This window comes from Carcharhinus amblyrhynchos, chromosome 10, assembly GCF_965287045.1.
Source record: "Carcharhinus amblyrhynchos chromosome 10, sCarAmb.v2.hapA, whole genome shotgun sequence".
NCBI classification, from domain to species: Eukaryota; Metazoa; Chordata; class Chondrichthyes; order Carcharhiniformes; family Carcharhinidae; genus Carcharhinus; species Carcharhinus amblyrhynchos.
Window position 1 is genome coordinate 69,895,450 of NC_137333.1, and position 17,435 is coordinate 69,912,884.

Here is a 17,435-nt window from a genome sequence, read left to right on the forward strand (position 1 = left end):
AATCTGATATGATCTTGCCCAGGCCATTACTAATTACTATTAATATTATCCTTCAGAATTGCCACCAATCATTTTCCCATCATTGTGGTTAGGCTGAATGCTATAACCTCACCCTTATTTTTAAAACAATGATAGTTAGCAGTCCTCTCACATTATATCTGTAAACCCTAGAGAATCGGAAAATGGTCAGAGCCCCTGTTATTTCCTTCCTTGCTTCTTTCAACAGCCTTGATACAGTTCATCTGCACCTGGCAACTTTTATCCACTTTTGTATAAGAGTATCTGCAAAATGTTTTCTTTATCCAGCCCTGGACCTTTGACCATTTGCGAGTTGAGAGAACCAAACCTGACACGGCTGATTTGGTGTTGGATCTCCGTGTCAGTGGTGGCTTCTTGAGAAAACTGGCTGTCAGGGTACAGGAAGTGCCCAATAAATGGAAGGTGATATATTTGGTTGATTTGGTATGAGTTGATATGTGTTTTTATTTTGATAAGATTCAAGGACAGGCCTAGTTTCTTCTGGGCAGATCATATGATTTGGAAATCCAGTGTAATTGTCTTTAAAGTGTAGATCATGTTTGACTATGGTGGGCAATTTAGTTCTGGCACTGCGGTGATTGGGTTTCCTATTTAGCTGTTATTTAATATTGGCACTGGAGAGCAGTTGATCTTTGTGATGAATAGTTACTGTCAAGTGGATTGTGAATTGGTATGGGGTGATTACAACCTTGCTTAATAGTCCTGACTTTTAAGGTGACACTTTGCAGAACTTTCACGTGTAGCGAAACTAACCAAAGCATTTGCTTCAGTAGTTAATGCAATGAAGGGTCCCCAGTGGTGTTCTCAACATTTTTTCTGGATTTGTCTGGTAACAAAGACTTAAACCTGGTGTTGTGAGACTTCTAACAAAGACCAAGTCAGATGTTCCTCAGGGAGGTCTAAAGTCACTGAATTTCTTCAACTACAGGAAGCATGGGCTTCAGTAGAGTGCTTGTCAGGGTTTTGTTTTGTCCTACCAATGGATTCTACTATAGGGAATAGCCTGGACAGTGTCAACTGCCACTTCAAAGGAGCCTTACCAGTCATGATGGTCAGCATGTTATTGGATCTCTTGGGGCCCCCCACCACATCTCTTGACTGGGGGCATCCAGGTTGATAGGCCTATTCACATAGCCAATCCTCCGTTGCTGAACATGGAAAGGTGACTCCTGTTGAAACGTGTTGTGACAGTGTTAAACATGAGGATCTTTGTTATGAATGCTTTGTGTGTTCAGACAGCCCTTAATCCTGTCTTTACCATTTTTCCCTACTCCTAACCTTACTTGCTGGTGCATTCTTGTGTTTGTATGCTCTGTCCCTTCCTGTCACACAATGGGTATTGTTACCTGAAACCCCCTCCGTTTAGTTTAAAATCCTAACTGCAATCCTCATTGTAAATTGACTAGGATTCATTTCCCAGTGCAGTCACAACAGTACAGCTCCTTTTTTCGCAATACTAAAAGCTAGCATGTTGGTGCAGCAAGCATTAGGAGCAAATGGCTCATTGGCATTCATTGCAAGAGGATTGGAGTACCGGAGTATAGATGCCTACTGCTGTTGTATAGTTTTCAAGAATGAGAGGTAATCTCATTGAAACTTACAAAATTCTTACAAGGGTGTCACTAGTGTGAAAAGGATGTTCCCCCTGGCTAGTGAGTCTGGAACCAGGGGACTCATTCTCAGAATAAGGGGCAGGCCATTTAAGACTGAAATGAGGAAGACTTTTTTCACTGAGGATGGTGGCATCTTTGGCATTTTTTACTCCAGAGGGCTGTCGAAGTGCAAATATTGAACACATTCAAGACTGAAATTGATAAATTGCTGACTACAAACAATATCAATGGTTATGGAGAAATGGTGAAAAATGTTATGGGTGAATGATCAGCCATGACCTACTTGAATGGTGGAATAGACCCCATGGGCTGAAGCTCCTCCACTTTCTGGATCCCCATACATCCTTCCCTCACAGCCACACCCTCCTATTTCTGATCACTGATCCAAATCTGAAGTACCTAGCCTAAGGGTATGCTTCTTGGAACAATGTGTCCATGTGTAGATGCTTAATGGAATCTTTGATCCCAGCACCAAGGAGCCAACATCATCCTGGGATCATGTTTGCAATCAGAAGTGCCTATCCGTTCCCCTAATTATTGACTCACCTAAGACTGTTATTTTCTGACCTTGCTTTGTACAACTTGGCAACCAGTGGTGCTATGGATTTGGCTCTTGTACTCTGCTGGAACAGTTGCATTTTCCAGTATTCAAACTGAATGTGTTGGAATGCAAAATGCATTTGGGATTCCTGCATTACCTGCCTGTCCTTTTGACCTGTCTAGTAGTCACTCGATTCTTCCTGCTTGCTTGCACATGCTTAGGCTATGGTGTGAATATCTCCAGAAACATGCTACCATGTAGCTCTCAACCTTGGGTACATTGCAGTGACACCAGCCTCAAGCTCTGAAATCCAGAGCTTGGGCTTCTCTAGCTGATGGCAGTTCCTGCACATGTCTGTTCAGGACACGAAGCATCCTGGAGTTCCCATGTGGCAAAGGATGAGCATTTTGCAGGACTAAGGTGTCCCTTACACCTCTATTTATTCATTGACCTGCTGAGCTTACAAGAAATAAACTTAAGATTTTGATCTGGATAGGAAAACAAGCTTGCAAAATTCACACCAATCATGTCATGTTAATTCATCGCCCGGCTTTCCGATCGAACGCTCAAAGCATATTTGAAATAAAACTTAAAACATAAGAACATAATACCAAAAGCCCCTCACTTTGTAATTATCATTCAGCTTATTCTGTATCTGTGTCTTGGCTCCTTACCTCAATACCTTGTTGATGCTGATCTTGTTTCTGTTATTTTCTTTTGCTCCGTCCTCTCCAGACTAATTCTGATAGTACCAGTAATTCACTAACACTTGAAGTGGATTCAGCTCCCACTCCTTTTTGTATTCTGACCTCCTATGCCATCCTGCTTTGTATCCTGTGTTGAATCTTTCTGTAGTTTTATATTTTAATAAATGAGATTGATATAATATGCTGTTCAGTTCAGATGTTGGAAATGCAAAAGAAAAAGAGAAAATGCTAAAAACACTTGATTGAGAATTTCAGTTCCTCTCCCCAAAGCCAACCATGGGTAATAGGACCCTCAACTATGTTAGTTCTATTTCACACACTTTTCCTCTTACCCTTCTCCTCCTCCCAGAACTACAAAAGCCTTTTCCTTCATTCCACCAGCCTCTTTGTTCAGTGGATCATCCTCTGCCATTTCTGCCTCTGCCAGTATGATACCATTATTAAATACATCTCTCTTTCCTACTCCTTCTGAGAACACTCTTTGGTTACCTCCAATGCTCTTATTTCCTATGACACCTTTTCCATGCAAATGCAGGAGATGCGACATCTTCCATTTTACATCCTCTCTCACCCACCAAGGCCCCAAAAAATTTCCAAATGTGATAATGATTTACTTGTACTTGCAATTTGTATATTGTGTTAAACATTCACAATTGGGAAACCAAATTCAGACTGAGTGACCATTTTGCAAAATACTTCCATTCAGTCTGCAAGTATGGCCATGAACTTCCTAATGTCATTTCAATTCTCTACTTTGCTCCCACTCTGATCTTTCTGTCCTTGGCCTGTCGCAATGTTGCACTGAAGCTCAATCTCAAGTGTGAGGAACAGCACCTCCTTCTTTGGGAACTTTACAGCCTTCTGGACTTGATATTGAATTCAACAAGCAAAAACCTTGATTTTGTTTTTAGTACTGGCTTTTGTTTCTCTTGAATCTTAATCCTTTTGTTTTGCATTTGGACAGTTGCTATCCTGACCTTCACATTCACTGAGTTTTTCTATATTTGTCCCATTAGCACTCCTGTTGGCTTTGTACCTTGTCATTTAATCTCTTCAGTCTTCCATCCTATCACAGACATTCCCTCGTGTTTTTCTTACCCTTCCCCCTTACTCAAAATCTATTGCATTTCTAATTTCCCAGTTTTGCAAAGACTGCAAACGTTAACTTTGTTTCTCTCACCAGAGCCTGCCAGCCTATCTTGTTTGCTGCATTTTCTGTTTATGCTAATAATTATTTTCCTTTCATAGTTAACTGAATTAATTCTGTTTAACTTTATTAAACCACAATGTATCAGCCTAGATTACATGTTTAAGTCAGTAGATAAGTTTCAACTTGCAATCTCCTAACTGAGATGAGTGTATTCTCAGCTGAGCCAAGCTGACTATGCATTTAATAACGTAAAGGACACTGGAATAAAGATAATTAGTTGTCCATGTTATTAAACCTCTTTAGCTAGAATGTCACAAGTTCTTTGAAGCTGTAATTATTTCTTGCGCAATCATTTCATTTATTGGGTGCTTTTGCTATCTCATCTCATCAGTGCCTACTTTTCGTTTCAGAAGCTTACCTTAGACAAAGATATTTTTGAAGATGAGTCTGATGATTATGGAGGAGCGAAAGAAACCTCCCCACAAAAGATGAAAAAGAAGAAAAAATCTAAAATTGAGCTGGGCATGAAATATGACAGCCCTAAAACAGAAAAAAAATCAAAATCCAGCAGGTCATATAGTGAAGAACTGAGAGGCAACTTAGCAGAAAATGTGAGAGAGAGCTCTGAAGATGGTAAAGTAAAGAAAAGGAGTTCAACTGAATCTAAGAAACTGAAGAAAAAACATGTTAATACACAGAGGTCTTTATTGGAACCAGTCACACAGGTTGACTTATCAGAATCTCTAAGCCCTCGTGAAAGCAAAGAACGAAAAAATGTGGATTCTAATGATCCAACATGTGAGAAAACAGCTAAGGGACTAGCAAGACATGACATGATGGTGACACCAAAAAGATCTCTGGATAGCTCAGATGATGATGACCTGGAGCTTAAGATAAAGAGAAAGAAAAAAAAGAGGGACAAAATGGATAATTCTAAGGAGGAGATGAAGTTACAGAAACAGAAAAAGAGTCAAAAAGATGATTATTCGGAGAAGAAAAATATAAATAAGGAGAATAGCAGTCATAATAAGAAACATAAAAGTCAAGAAAAGCATAAAGAGTATATGTCATCTGTAAAATCAGGTGGTACTGAATGCAAGGTTCCAAAATTTCAGGTGGAGGCCAAAGGCAGAAAGTCAGGAGATGGTGAAAACAGTACTGTTACTAAACCTGATTCTGTGAAAAACTTGATGATAAAATTGAACAAAATACATAATGTGACTGACTGTTCCCTGCGGTCTGGAGCTGAGACAGTGGTTCAAGGTTCCGAATCAAATGTAACAACTTCTGGACAGCTACCCCAATTTGCTGAGCCAAGCCTCTTTGACAAGTTAAGGTTGGATTCTGAAGTTAGTAAAGAAAATGTGAAGACAGACAAACCAAACTACTCTGCAACAAATAAGGAGGAGAAACTGGAAGCAATTAAAACCCCAACCCAAGTAAGCATAGAGTTTTGGATTCTGTCCATGAATTTTGAGGAAATTTTGCTAATAGAAATAAGCTGAAGTTCCATTTGCTCATTTCCTGATGTAGTAGAATGTCGTCCAGTTGGGTCTTTTAAAGCTGTAGAGTGATTTAGATACTTCTTAATACACTGACTTATTGGCTCTAAACAAACAATATTAATTCAGATCAGGAATGGTTCTGGATTTAGTTATGACTCAAAGCTGACTTGACCATTCTCAGGTCTTGAACCAATGAAATAAGATTCAGGTGTGAAGGCATGAAGAATAGTTAGGTTTTTACAGTTAACAGTTTTCCTGTGATTCTCAGTGGAAGTATAACTGAGGATATCTGTTGGAGACATGGCCATTTCAGATATATATACTTCATAGTAAAATGGTTTGGATCAGATGTTGAGTATTTGTTTTGTACGGTCATTTCATAAACTGGAGAAGAGCATATTTGAATCAACTATTTTCCTTATATATCTCTCTCTCTCTCTCTCTCTCTCTCTCTCTCTCTCTCTCTCTTTGGGTACCATGCAGTAAGAGGGCAGTGGCAAACATAAACCTCCATGTTGATCTTGCTCTGGAGGTGTGAATCATCTTTGGTGCATTCATCCAGTATGTGAGGCTCTTTGGAAAGATCATTCTTTGTCTATCTTGACCCTGCCCCACCAGCGTATACACACAGCAATAATCCAAATTTAGTCAGCAGAAGGCTAGATTAGCAAATATAAATTGCTGTGAAATTCTGAAGAATTTAAAAAATATTTTTGCTCTTCAGATGTGCTTGTTGCTGTCAAGTCCAGCCTTTATTGCACATTGCTAATGCACTTTCAGAAGGTGGTGGTGAGTTGTCTTCTTGAACTGTTACGTGCCACATGTATGTACATGATGCCCAATGCAGGGATTTCTAAGATTTTGCTTCAGCAACAATAAAGGAAAGGCTCTTCAGTCAAGATGATGTGTGACTTGGAGGGGAGCCTCCACATGGTGTTCCCAGTAAAATCTGTATTGTATGTGTCAAAGTAAAATCTATGCACGCTTCCTGTCTGCTATTTCCCATACAGATTTCTATTCAAACGTTTTATAAGTGAAATTGCCTATGTAAGTGTGTGGCTTTGTAAGTGATCGTCTCTTTCCTCCTCCCTTTCTCCAACTAATTGGTGAAAATAGTGAAGTGCAGTCACTGATTGGATAGTGCAATTACGGTGATATCCGTTTAGTCAAGAACCTTGCTGATAAGTGTAAAGATGTCCCAAAATCCAGAAGGGTAACTTTGAAACATCAGTTCTTAGTGGTGTATATTTTCAATTTGGTATAATGTGAGGAAGGATGGGCTAAACAGTCATCAATCAAAGAATATTTATTTCTTTTTAAAAGAAATATACAACACACTACAGTACACTTCAACCGTACACTCAGCTACAATAATGGCTGCACATAGAGTATCTGTGCGGCACAGTGGCAAGCACTGCTGCAACATAGCGCCAGGGACTAGGATTCGACTGCTGGCTTGGGTCACTGTACAGAGTCTGCTTGTTCTCCTGGTGTCTGTGCGTTTCCTCCAAGTGCTCCGGTTTCCTCCCACAGTTGAAAGACGTGCTGGTTCGGTACATTGGCCAAGCTAAATTCTCCTTTAGTGTACCTGAACAGGTGCCAGAGTTTGGCAACTAGGGGATTTTCACAGTAACTTCATTGCAATGTTAATGTAAGCCTACTTGTGACACTACTAAGCTTAAACCTCAAGAAGTTAACTTCTATTCCTAGCCATGTTCCTGACCTCGGAAAAATGCAGTTTCCTAAACAACATACAATATTATAAAACTCCATTAGCTAAATTCAGCATATAATTGCCACCCACAGGTTATTTTCCAGTTTGGGAAAACCTTCAGTTCACAGTGATGATTCTGCTCTTTTCAAAACAACTTTTATCACCACTTTTTTTTTCCTTTTGGGATAGCCAGCTTTCTCCAGCTGGGTGTGGCTTGGGTTGTAGCTGCTTCAATCCCTGTATTCAGTTATCCTGCTATGGTTACACTGTTTCTTCCCTTTTGATATTGCAATAATCTCTTGGAATATGGGTGCAAATTATATTCTTCCCTCCATTTTGACCTCATTTCTTTTTATAGTTCTAACACCTATTTCTATTCACTGTTGTTCAACCTCCTAATTACTTAGATTAACACATTTTCCTGCTATGCTAATTAACATATAAAAAATCCTTGAAATCTATGCATTCATCAGTGCCATTCTTTATTTTAATTCATCCAGATTTTAGAGTGCAAATAAAATTAACAAATGTCTTTGGGCTGAGGTCTGTGCATGATTGTGCCGCCCAGACACTCGTGGCTTAGTTTTTACACTAATATTTATATTTTACAAGCCAGCAGTTCCCTGAGACCACTCCACAATGGCTGACTCCCAAGAGAGAGCATGTTGGAAGCACCAGCCCACGTTCCCTTTTCCTGGCATCCACCCCTCCACCCTCCTGTAGCCTTTTACAGTGTGTTTCATGCTGGATAACTATTAATTGGCCAGGCAATGTAATAATATGTTAACAGCCCCAAATGGAAAATTCAGGCCTATATCTTTAAAATGGGGGTTGTTTACATGCAGATCCAATTATCTGCTAATTTATTTACTCAGTTCGTATGATCTTGATTTCATGTATGTAAAACCACAAGTGTTTGACCAGTCTTGGCTAATAGTGTAAAAAGCATTCCTGTAAGTTTTTTATTCAGTTTTTAAACAAAGTATGTAACTGCCAGATGTGTGTTCTGGGGATATAGTTCTAAATTTTGAGTCAATAATTAGGATACGGCTTTCATGTGCCTACTTAAAATCATCAATCCCAAATGGATGTGTAAAGCTGACTTCATAAATTTGATATACTTAAATAAATTAAATGAAAAACTTAAGTGGATGCCAACATTGGTGACTAATGAAAATTATCACTCAGTTGATCTAATATTTTTCTTCAAACTTGGTTTTATGTTGAAATATTGGATTAAGATCTTAATAAGAACAAAGAACGTAAGAAATAGGAGCAGGAGTAGGCCATCTGGCCCTTCGAGCCTGCCCCGCCATTCAATAAGATCATGGCTGATCTGTCGTGGCTCAGTTCCACATTCCCGCCCTCTCCCCATAACCCTTAATCCCCTCTCTTATCAAAAACCCATCAACCCGCGTCTTAAAAATATTTAGCGAGGTAGCCTCCACCACTTCAACGGGCAGAGAATTCCAGAGATTCACCACCCTTTGAGTGAAGAAGTTCCTCCTCAACTCCGTTCTAAAAACGCCCCCCCCCCCCCCCCCCCCCTTTATCTTGAGGCTGTGCCCCCTAGTCCTACTGTCCTTTCTGAGCGGGAAGAGTCTCTCCACCTCTATCCTATCCGTCCCATTCATCATCTTATACGTCTCAATGAGATCTCCCCTCATTCTTCTAAACTCTAACGAGTACAAGCCTAGTTTATTCAGCCTCTCCTCATAGCTCAACCCCCTCAACTCCGGCATCAGCCTAGTAAACCTCCTCTGCACTCCCTCCAAGGCCAAAATCCTTGCGTAAGTACGGTGCCCAAAACTGCACACAGTACTCCAATGATACTGTTGTTTTTTAATTAGAGTGCTCATTTACACTAGTTAGGAGTAGCTTTATTAAACCATTACCAAATAGTGTTTTTCCTGTATTGAATGCTGTGTGAGGTGTCCAGTGAAAAGTTCTCTTTTTGACCACCTTTTTTCTGTCTCTTGCTTTTGAGCAAGAAATGGGCAGTTGTAAATCTTCTGTTTCCGCACTGCAGCGGTTCAAGATGGCAGCTCACCACCACCTTCTGAAGGGCAACTAGGGTTGGGTATTAAATGCTGGCCTAGCCAGCAGAGCCCACATCCAGAATTAAAAAAAACTTACTTCAACTGTTCCATCCACTTAGTCAACCTTGGTATGTTTTCATCTCCTTATCTGTGACCAACGCTACTGAAATATCTACTTTTGCTGTTATCTCAATCTCAACTGTTGGATTTATATTGCTTACTTTTGTTGTCCAAAGAACTAATGTCTTCAGTATCCTTCTCTCAATTATTTCTTGCTTTCACCTTCTACAAACTTCAACTAATTTAGATTGAGTTCACAGCTTGTGCTCTCTCATGATATTGCAATATGCTTATTACCATCCAATAGCTTTCCAAAAGTTTAGTTAACAAAAGACAATTGTTTAGATTATGGATTAAATTAAGATTCTTTTGGAATCAAGACCATACAAAGCGATGGTCAATTGTCCTTTACTCCCACTGGGGAAGATTTTGACTTTGGAATGGTATTTTCTGTAGTTAAGACTGTAAATGTGGTTTATTTAAAGCAAATATTTTCTAACCTTTTTTTTCTATTCATGATGCATGGCTGCCATCTTGTGACTCCAGTCTGAATTTATCTTTAGCACGATAGATTGGAAATGTATCATAGAATGAAGATTTTACAGAAAGTGGAGAAGACAATATCAAATTTGATTTGAAGTAAAAGTGTTCAATTTATAAACATGTTTGTGGTAAATTCATCCTTTTTGATTATGTTTCAACATGAGCTGCCCCCTAACTTTTGGAGATTATGAACAGCTATTGAATGATTTCTCTTTTTTAAAAAAAACAAGATGCCCTCTTGAATCATGGCCCAGATTCTCTGGCCTGCCATCGCTATCAGTGAGGATGGACAATTTGGTGCTCAGCCAAATCTCCATTCAATGCAGCAGGATCAGAGAATCTGGCTGGAGAATTCTGGCCATGATTTTGAATCTAATATACTGGCCATTTCGTTATTAAGGTGGCAACTTTTGAGTTTTCTACAGTTTAGAAATGTCCAATTTCTTAACTTAAAACTAAAACAAAACTAAAATTGTTTCATAGATTACATATTTCAGTCTAAATGTAAATAACATTTACAGACAGGTACTTTTATTTTTCAGTCTGTTTCCCGAGAGAAGTTGGGAAAGAAAGGTGAAGCACCCAGAGATGTACCTGATAAGCTGGATGTGAGCAAAGGGCAAAAGGAACAAAGTATAGACCGCAGTAAGTAATTGTAAAGGATATGCCTTTTGCCCATGGTTTCCTGATATAAGGTGGTTCCTACTTATGATGGTCTCAAGTTTCAATGTCAGATGTCTTCTAAAACTTAAAAGTATTCATACTATTGTGTAATTTGTTTAAAAATTGAATTGTATATAAATGAAATGATGTGGATTCATGTGAATCTTATTTTCCAAGTAGTGGAAATGCTTGTAATAATGAAAGTGGAATTTAGCAGTAGGTTACATGAAAATAAGGTAAACGTAATTATTCGTGTTTTTTACACAAGTTAAATAGGATATTAAAACTGATTTTAAGGCTTCAGGTTTGTGAACCAAAAGAACTGCAGTAGGGACAGTAAACATCAAGATTCTGATAGGCTCACTATCTCTTGACTTTCCTATTCTGCACCTCCTTGAGAAATCCTAGAATTCTGTTAACCTTTGTTGATAGCTGATCAACCCTTGTACCCTAAAACATGTACTGTAATAGTTCTACAGTTGTGATGATGATTTACACCCTCCTACCCACTGCCAGTTGGCAGCTGGTAAGTATTAAACGCCAGGGCTACAAAAGAAAAATATTATGGATGCTGGAAACCTGAAATAAAACCAGAAAATGTTGGAAATGCTCAACGGGTCGGGCAGCAACTGTGGAGAAAAATGAAATTAACGTTTCAGGTTGGTGACATTTCACCAGATTCACCAGACACTCAGTCTTTGCAATCACAGCCCTACAGGGATTGGTCACAAATGATTGAGAGCTGCTTATCTTAATTTGCTTTTTTTTGGATGGGGGAAGAAGGAATTCTGAAGGTAGGAGCAATCAAGTGTTCAGCAACTCTAAGGGAGCTTATAAGAACATAAGAAATAGGAGCAGGAGTAGGCCATCTGGCCCTTTGACCCTGCCCCACCATTCAATAAGATCATGGGTGATCTGAAGTGAATCAATTCCACTTTCCCGCTTTCTCCCCATTACCTTTAATTCCCTTGTCTATCAGAAATTCAGAAATCTTTCTACCTGTGACTTAAATATAATCAACGAGGTGGCCTCCACCACTTCTCTGGAATTCACTGCCCATTGATTCATCACTCTTTGCGTGAAGAAGTTCCTCCTCAACTCTGCTCTAAACTCCACCCCCCTCAACCTTATTTAGCAGCTGTGCCTGCTAGTTCTGTTTTCCTTTCTAAGTGGGAAGAATCTCGCTACCTCTACCCTATCTAGCGTCTTCACGATCTTGTAAGTCTCTATAAGATCCCCCCCCTCGTCCTTCTAAACTCTAACGAGTACAGGCCCAGTCTATTCAATCTCTCTTCGTAAGCTAACCCCCTCATCTCTGGTATCAGCCTGGTGAACCTTCTCTGTACTCCCTCCCTCATATATCCTTTCGCAAATAAGGGGTCCAAAACTGCACACAGTACTCCAGTTGCGGCCTCACCAGTGCCCTGTACAGTTGCAGCAAGACCTCCCTGCTTTTATATTCTATCCCCCTCGCTATGAAGGCCAACATTCCATTCGCCTTGATCACCGGCTGCACCTGCAGACTGAATTTTTGCGATTCATGCATGAGGACCCCCAGGTCCCTCTGCACTGTAGCATGCTGCAGCTTTTCACCCTTTAAATAATAATCCCTCCTACTGTTATTTCTACCAAAGTGGATAACCTCAGAAGCTTCCTTTTGACTCTGTGAAGCTCTAAGCGAGACACTATAAAAAGATTATCACCCCATGATCTCCTGGCAGCTTCTCAGATTCTCTGCATTGAGGTGCATCACGGACATACTGCAAGTTTAATGAGTGGAATCTTTTCCTGTTAATGAATGTATTCAAGGTGCAACCTTGTTATTGTCATTGCAGATATATCTGGTGTGTGATTGGAGCTACCTGAAGCCAGAAATTAAAAGTGACATTTTTTGGTGACCTTGATCTCTATTGATGCACTCTATGGGATGTAGGCTGCAGCTTCTAGTCTTTGAGTCATTTCAAAATTGGCCAGTTGCTGTTCTGTGTGAAGCGAGGTTCTTGCATATGTTGATCCTCTAACAGGTCCTGGTATGACCTTGATGCTCAGTTGGAGGAGGGATAATTTACAAACTTTACAAACCCCCAACCTATACCATTTAGAATAATTCAGTTGGTGGGAGTGAATTGTGATCTCCTCCCAGGGTGTCTGTCTTCCTGGAATGTCAGCCTTTGTTTCTTTTCCTCCTCCACTTTAGAAAGTGGAAAACAGGTGTGTTAATTGGCAGCTCATTGACTTTTTGAACACAGTAAAAATTTTCAAGTCCAAGATTCACAGGACTCTGGGAAAATTACAATACCAAAAAACAGTTAAGAAAAATTGTTACCACGAGGAGCTGCATGGTTTAGTAACTCCATCTGAATCATCATCATAATGGTATAATGTTATCTTAAACTCAGCTGCATGTGGATTTCTCAGGATAACAACATTCACCAGAGAAAGCAACACCTGAAACAGTGACACAGTTCAATTCCAGTCTCAGGTCTCTGTGTGGAGTTTGCACATTCTCCCCATGTCTGCATGGGTTTCCTCTGGATGCCCCAGTTTCCTTCTACTGTACAAAGATGTGCAGGTTAGGTTGATTAGCCTTGCTAAATTGACCCTTAATGTCAAGGGACTAGCAGTGCAAATATGTGGGGCTATGGGAATAGAGCCTGGTAGGATTGTGGTCAGTGCAATCTCAATGGGATGAATGACCTCCTTTTGCACTAGGCTGCGGCTAAGTTAATGGCTGACTGAGTTGAGGCATAATGCCCTTACCTCACTCAATTAGTATTGCCTACTTACTCTGTTTCTGTCCTTTTGCTTTATAGGTGATCGTGAGATAAAGGGCCTTTTCGACAAATTCCTGATTCCCTTCTCTGATGCAAATGATGATGAGAACAGGGAGAATAAAGAAGACACAATTTTCCACGAATCTAAATTTGAGGAGAACAAAACTAAAGGGAAGAAGCAGGTACAAAAAGATAAAAGTACAAAAGAGGATAATGATTCCAGAGTGCAGAATGCAATTGAAGAAACCCAAGAGGTTCTTGATACTATGTCTCAGACTGAGGAGAATTCAGGTATGCATAGTTTTGTATTTGTTGCTGAGAAAAGCCATCTTATGAAATGACTGACCTATCAGCCTTCTCATCCTTAAGATTATTTTCTATTAATTTATGAGATATGGGGGCTGCTGCTTGAGCCAGCATTTATTGCCTATCCCTAATTGCCCTTGAACTGAGTGACTTTGCAGTGCCACTTCAGAGGGCATTTAAGAGTCAACCACTGTGCTGTGGGTCTGGAATTACAAGTAGGCCAGACCAGGTAAGGATGGCAGATTTCCTTTCCTCAAGGGCATTAATGAACCAGATGAGTTTTTGCAACAATTGACAATGGTTTCATGGTCATCAGCAGACTTGTAATTGCAGATTTTCATTGAATTCAAATTTTATCATCTGCCATGGTAGGATTCGTGCCCAGGTCCCCAGAACATTATCCTGGGTCTCTTTCAAAGCAGTGGTGTAGTGTTTTTGTCACTAGACCAGCATTTATTACCCATTCTTAATTGCCCTTAAGAAGGTGGTGGTGAGCTGCTGCCTTGAACTGCTACAGTTGATGTGGTGTAGATATACCCACAGTGCTTTTAGAAAGTAAGTTCCAGAATTTGATTCAGCAATGAATGGCGAATATCCTCTCAAGTCAAGACGGTATGTTGCTTCAAGGAGAACTGTGGATGATGGTGTTTATGTGCATCACCTTCCCTTATTCTAAATGGGATAGGTTGGGGGTTTGTAAACTGCAGTAGCAGGAACATAGAACACTACAGCACAAACAGGTCCTTCGGCCCACAAGTTGCGCTGATCACATCCATACCTACCAGGCCATAGAACTATCTGTAACTCCCAATCCCATTAAATCCCATATACTCATCCAGGTCTTTTAAAAGACCCCAGCAAGTTCGCCTCTACCACCACCGATGGCAGCCGATTCCACTCACTCACCACCTTCTGAGTGAAAAACTCACCTCTAACATCTCCTCTGTACTTGCTTCCCAACACCTTAAACCTGTGTCCTTTTGTAGCGACCATTTCAGCCCTGGGAAATAGCCTCCACGAATCCACCCTATCTATTCCTTTCAATGTTTTATAAACCTCTATCAGGTCGCCTCTCAACCTTTGTCTCTACAGGGAGAAGAGCCCTAGCTCCCTCAACCTATCTTCATAAGGCATGCCTCCCAATCCAGGCAACATCCTTGTAACTCTCCTCTGCACCCTCTCAATAGCTTCCACATCCTTCCTGTAGTGAGGCGACCAGAACTGCGCACAGTACTCCAAGTGGGGTCTGGCAAGGGTCTTATAAAGTTGCAGCATTACCTCCTGACTCCTAAACGCAGTCCCTCGGTTAATGAAGGCCAGTACACCATATGCTGCCTTGACCACATCCTCCACCTGCGAGGCTGTTTTCAGAGTCCTGTGGACCTGGACCCCAAGATCCTTCTGCTCCTCAACACTGCTAAAACTCCTACCCTTGATATTGTACTCCTTCATCCCATAGGTCCTGCCAAAATGGACCACTACACATTTATCCACGTTGAAGTCCATCTGCCACTTCTCTGCCCAGTCTTGCATCCTATCTATGTCACACTGCAACTTCTGACATCCCTCCAGACTATCCACAACACAACCAACCTTTGTATTGTCAGCGAACTTACTAACCCATCCCTTGACCTGGATGAGGAAGTGGAGGGATATTTGTGACCTGGATATTTATGAATATGACATACAGCAGGGGTCCTAGAACAGATCCCTGGGGCACTCCACTGGTGACCAACCTCCATGCAGAAAAAGACCCATCCACAACCACTCTCTGCCTTCTGTAGGCAAGCCAGTTCTGGATCCACAAGGCACAAGCCCCTTGGATCCCATGCCCTCTCACCTTCTCAAGAAGTCTTGCAAGGGGGACCTTATCAAATGCCTTGCTGAAGTCCATGTAAACCACATCCACTGCTCTTCGTCAATGTGTTCAGTCACATTTTCAAAGAACTCAACTAGGCTCGTAAGGCGTGACCTGCCCTTGACAAAGCTGTGCTGACTATTTCTGATCATTCCAAACTTCTCTAAATGCTCATAAATCTTGTCCCTCAGAATCCTCTCCATCAACTTACCAACCACTGAGGTCAGACTCACCAGTTTGTAATTTCCTGGGCTATCCCTGTCCCCTTTCTTGAAAATAGGAACCACATCTGCAATCCTCCAATCCTTTGGAACCTCTCCTGTCTCCATCGACGATGCAGAGATCATCGCCAGAGGCTCTGCAATCACTTCCCTCACCTCCCACAGTAACCTGGGGTACTTCCCATCTGGTCCCGGCGACTTATCTATCTTGATAAGGTGCCGCACAAAAGGTTTCTTCAGAAGGTTAGGGGGCATGGAGTTGGGGGTAAGGTGTTAGCGTGGATAGAGGATTGGTTGCCTAATAGGAGGCAGAGAGTTGGTATCAATGGGTGCTATTCTGATTGGCTGTTGGTAACCAGTGGAGTCAGGGATCGGTGCTGGGGCCTCAACTATTTACCATTTATATAGATGATCTGGAGGAGGGGGCTGAGTGTAGGGTGTCGAAATTTGCTGATGACACAAAGATAAGTGGAAAAGCAAATTGTGCGGAGGGTGAGGAAAGTCTGCAGAGGGATCTAGATAGGCTGAGCGAGTGGGCGAGGACCTGGCAGATGGAGTACAATGTTAGCAAGTGTGAGGTTATCCACTTTGGCAGGAATAATAGTAGGAGGGATTACTATTTAAAAGGCGAAAAGCTGCAGCATGCTACGGTGCAGAGAGACCTGGGGTCCTTGTGCACAAGTTGCAAAAACCCAGTCTTCAGGTGCAGCAAGTGATCAGGAAGGCAAATGGGATGCTGGCCTTTATAGCGAGGGGGATAGAATATAAAAGCAAGGGAGGCCTTGCTGCAATTGTACAGGGTACTGGTGAGGCCGCAGCTGGAGTACTATGTGCAGTTTTGGTCGTCGCACTTGCGCAAGGATATTTTGGCCTTGGAAAGAGCGCAGAGGAAGTTCACTAGGCTGATACCGGAGATGAGGGGGGTGGACTATGAAGAGAGGCTGAATAGACTGGGTTTGTACTCTTTGGAGTTTAGAAGGATGAGGGGGGATCTTACAGAGACGTATAAGATATGAAGGGGGTGGATAGGGCAGAGGTAGAGAGATTCTTCCCGCTCAAAGGACAGCAGGACTAGAGGGCACAGCCTCAAGATAAAGGGGGGGGGGGGTTGCAGTTTAGAACGGAGTTGAGGAGGAATTTCTTCACTCAAAGGGTGGTGAATCTCTGGAATTCTCTGCCCGTTGAAGTGGTGGAAGCTACCTCGCTAAGTATATTTAAGACACGGGTAGATAGGTTTTTGGTAGGCAAGGGAATTAAGGGTTATGGGGAGAAAGCGGGAAAGTGGAACTGAGCCACTTCAGATCAGCCATGATCTTATTGAATGGCGGGGCAGGCTCGAAGGGCTAGATGGCCTACTCCTGCTCCTATTTCTTATGTTCTTATGTTTGATAGAATTTAAAAGTTCCAACACATCCTCTTTCTTAACGTCCACATACTCAATCTTTTCAGTCCGCCACAAACCTGTAGTACAACCTCCCAGATCACTTTCCACTGTGAATACTGAGGCAAAGTACTCATTAAGCACCTCTGCCATTTCTTCCGGTTTCACACAGACTTTTACCCCTTCACCTTTTATAGGTCCTATCCCTTCACTTCTCATCCTTTTACTCTTCACATTTGTAGAACGCCTTGGGAGTCTCCTTAATTTACCCGCCATGGCCTTCTCATGACCCCCTTCTGGCTCTCCTAATTTCCTTTCTAA

The 17,435-nt window shown here is 41.4% G+C and overlaps 1 protein-coding gene across 2 annotated transcripts in view; it reads left to right on the forward strand.

The window, feature by feature from the left end:
- Positions 1-17,435, forward strand: part of mphosph8 (M-phase phosphoprotein 8) — a 61,896-nt gene that overhangs the window by 20,181 nt on the left and 24,280 nt on the right. Inside the window, exons 3-5 of one of the 2 annotated variants that reach the window (XM_080197300.1) lie at positions 4,464-5,489; positions 10,454-10,556; positions 13,388-13,639. In XM_080197300.1, coding sequence (XP_080053426.1) covers positions 4,464-5,489; positions 10,454-10,556; positions 13,388-13,639 — 1,381 coding nt within the window. Of the gene's footprint in view, positions 1-4,460; positions 5,490-10,453; positions 10,557-13,387; positions 13,640-17,435 lie in introns of both variants that reach the window. The other variant, XM_080197299.1, reaches the window with a different exon arrangement.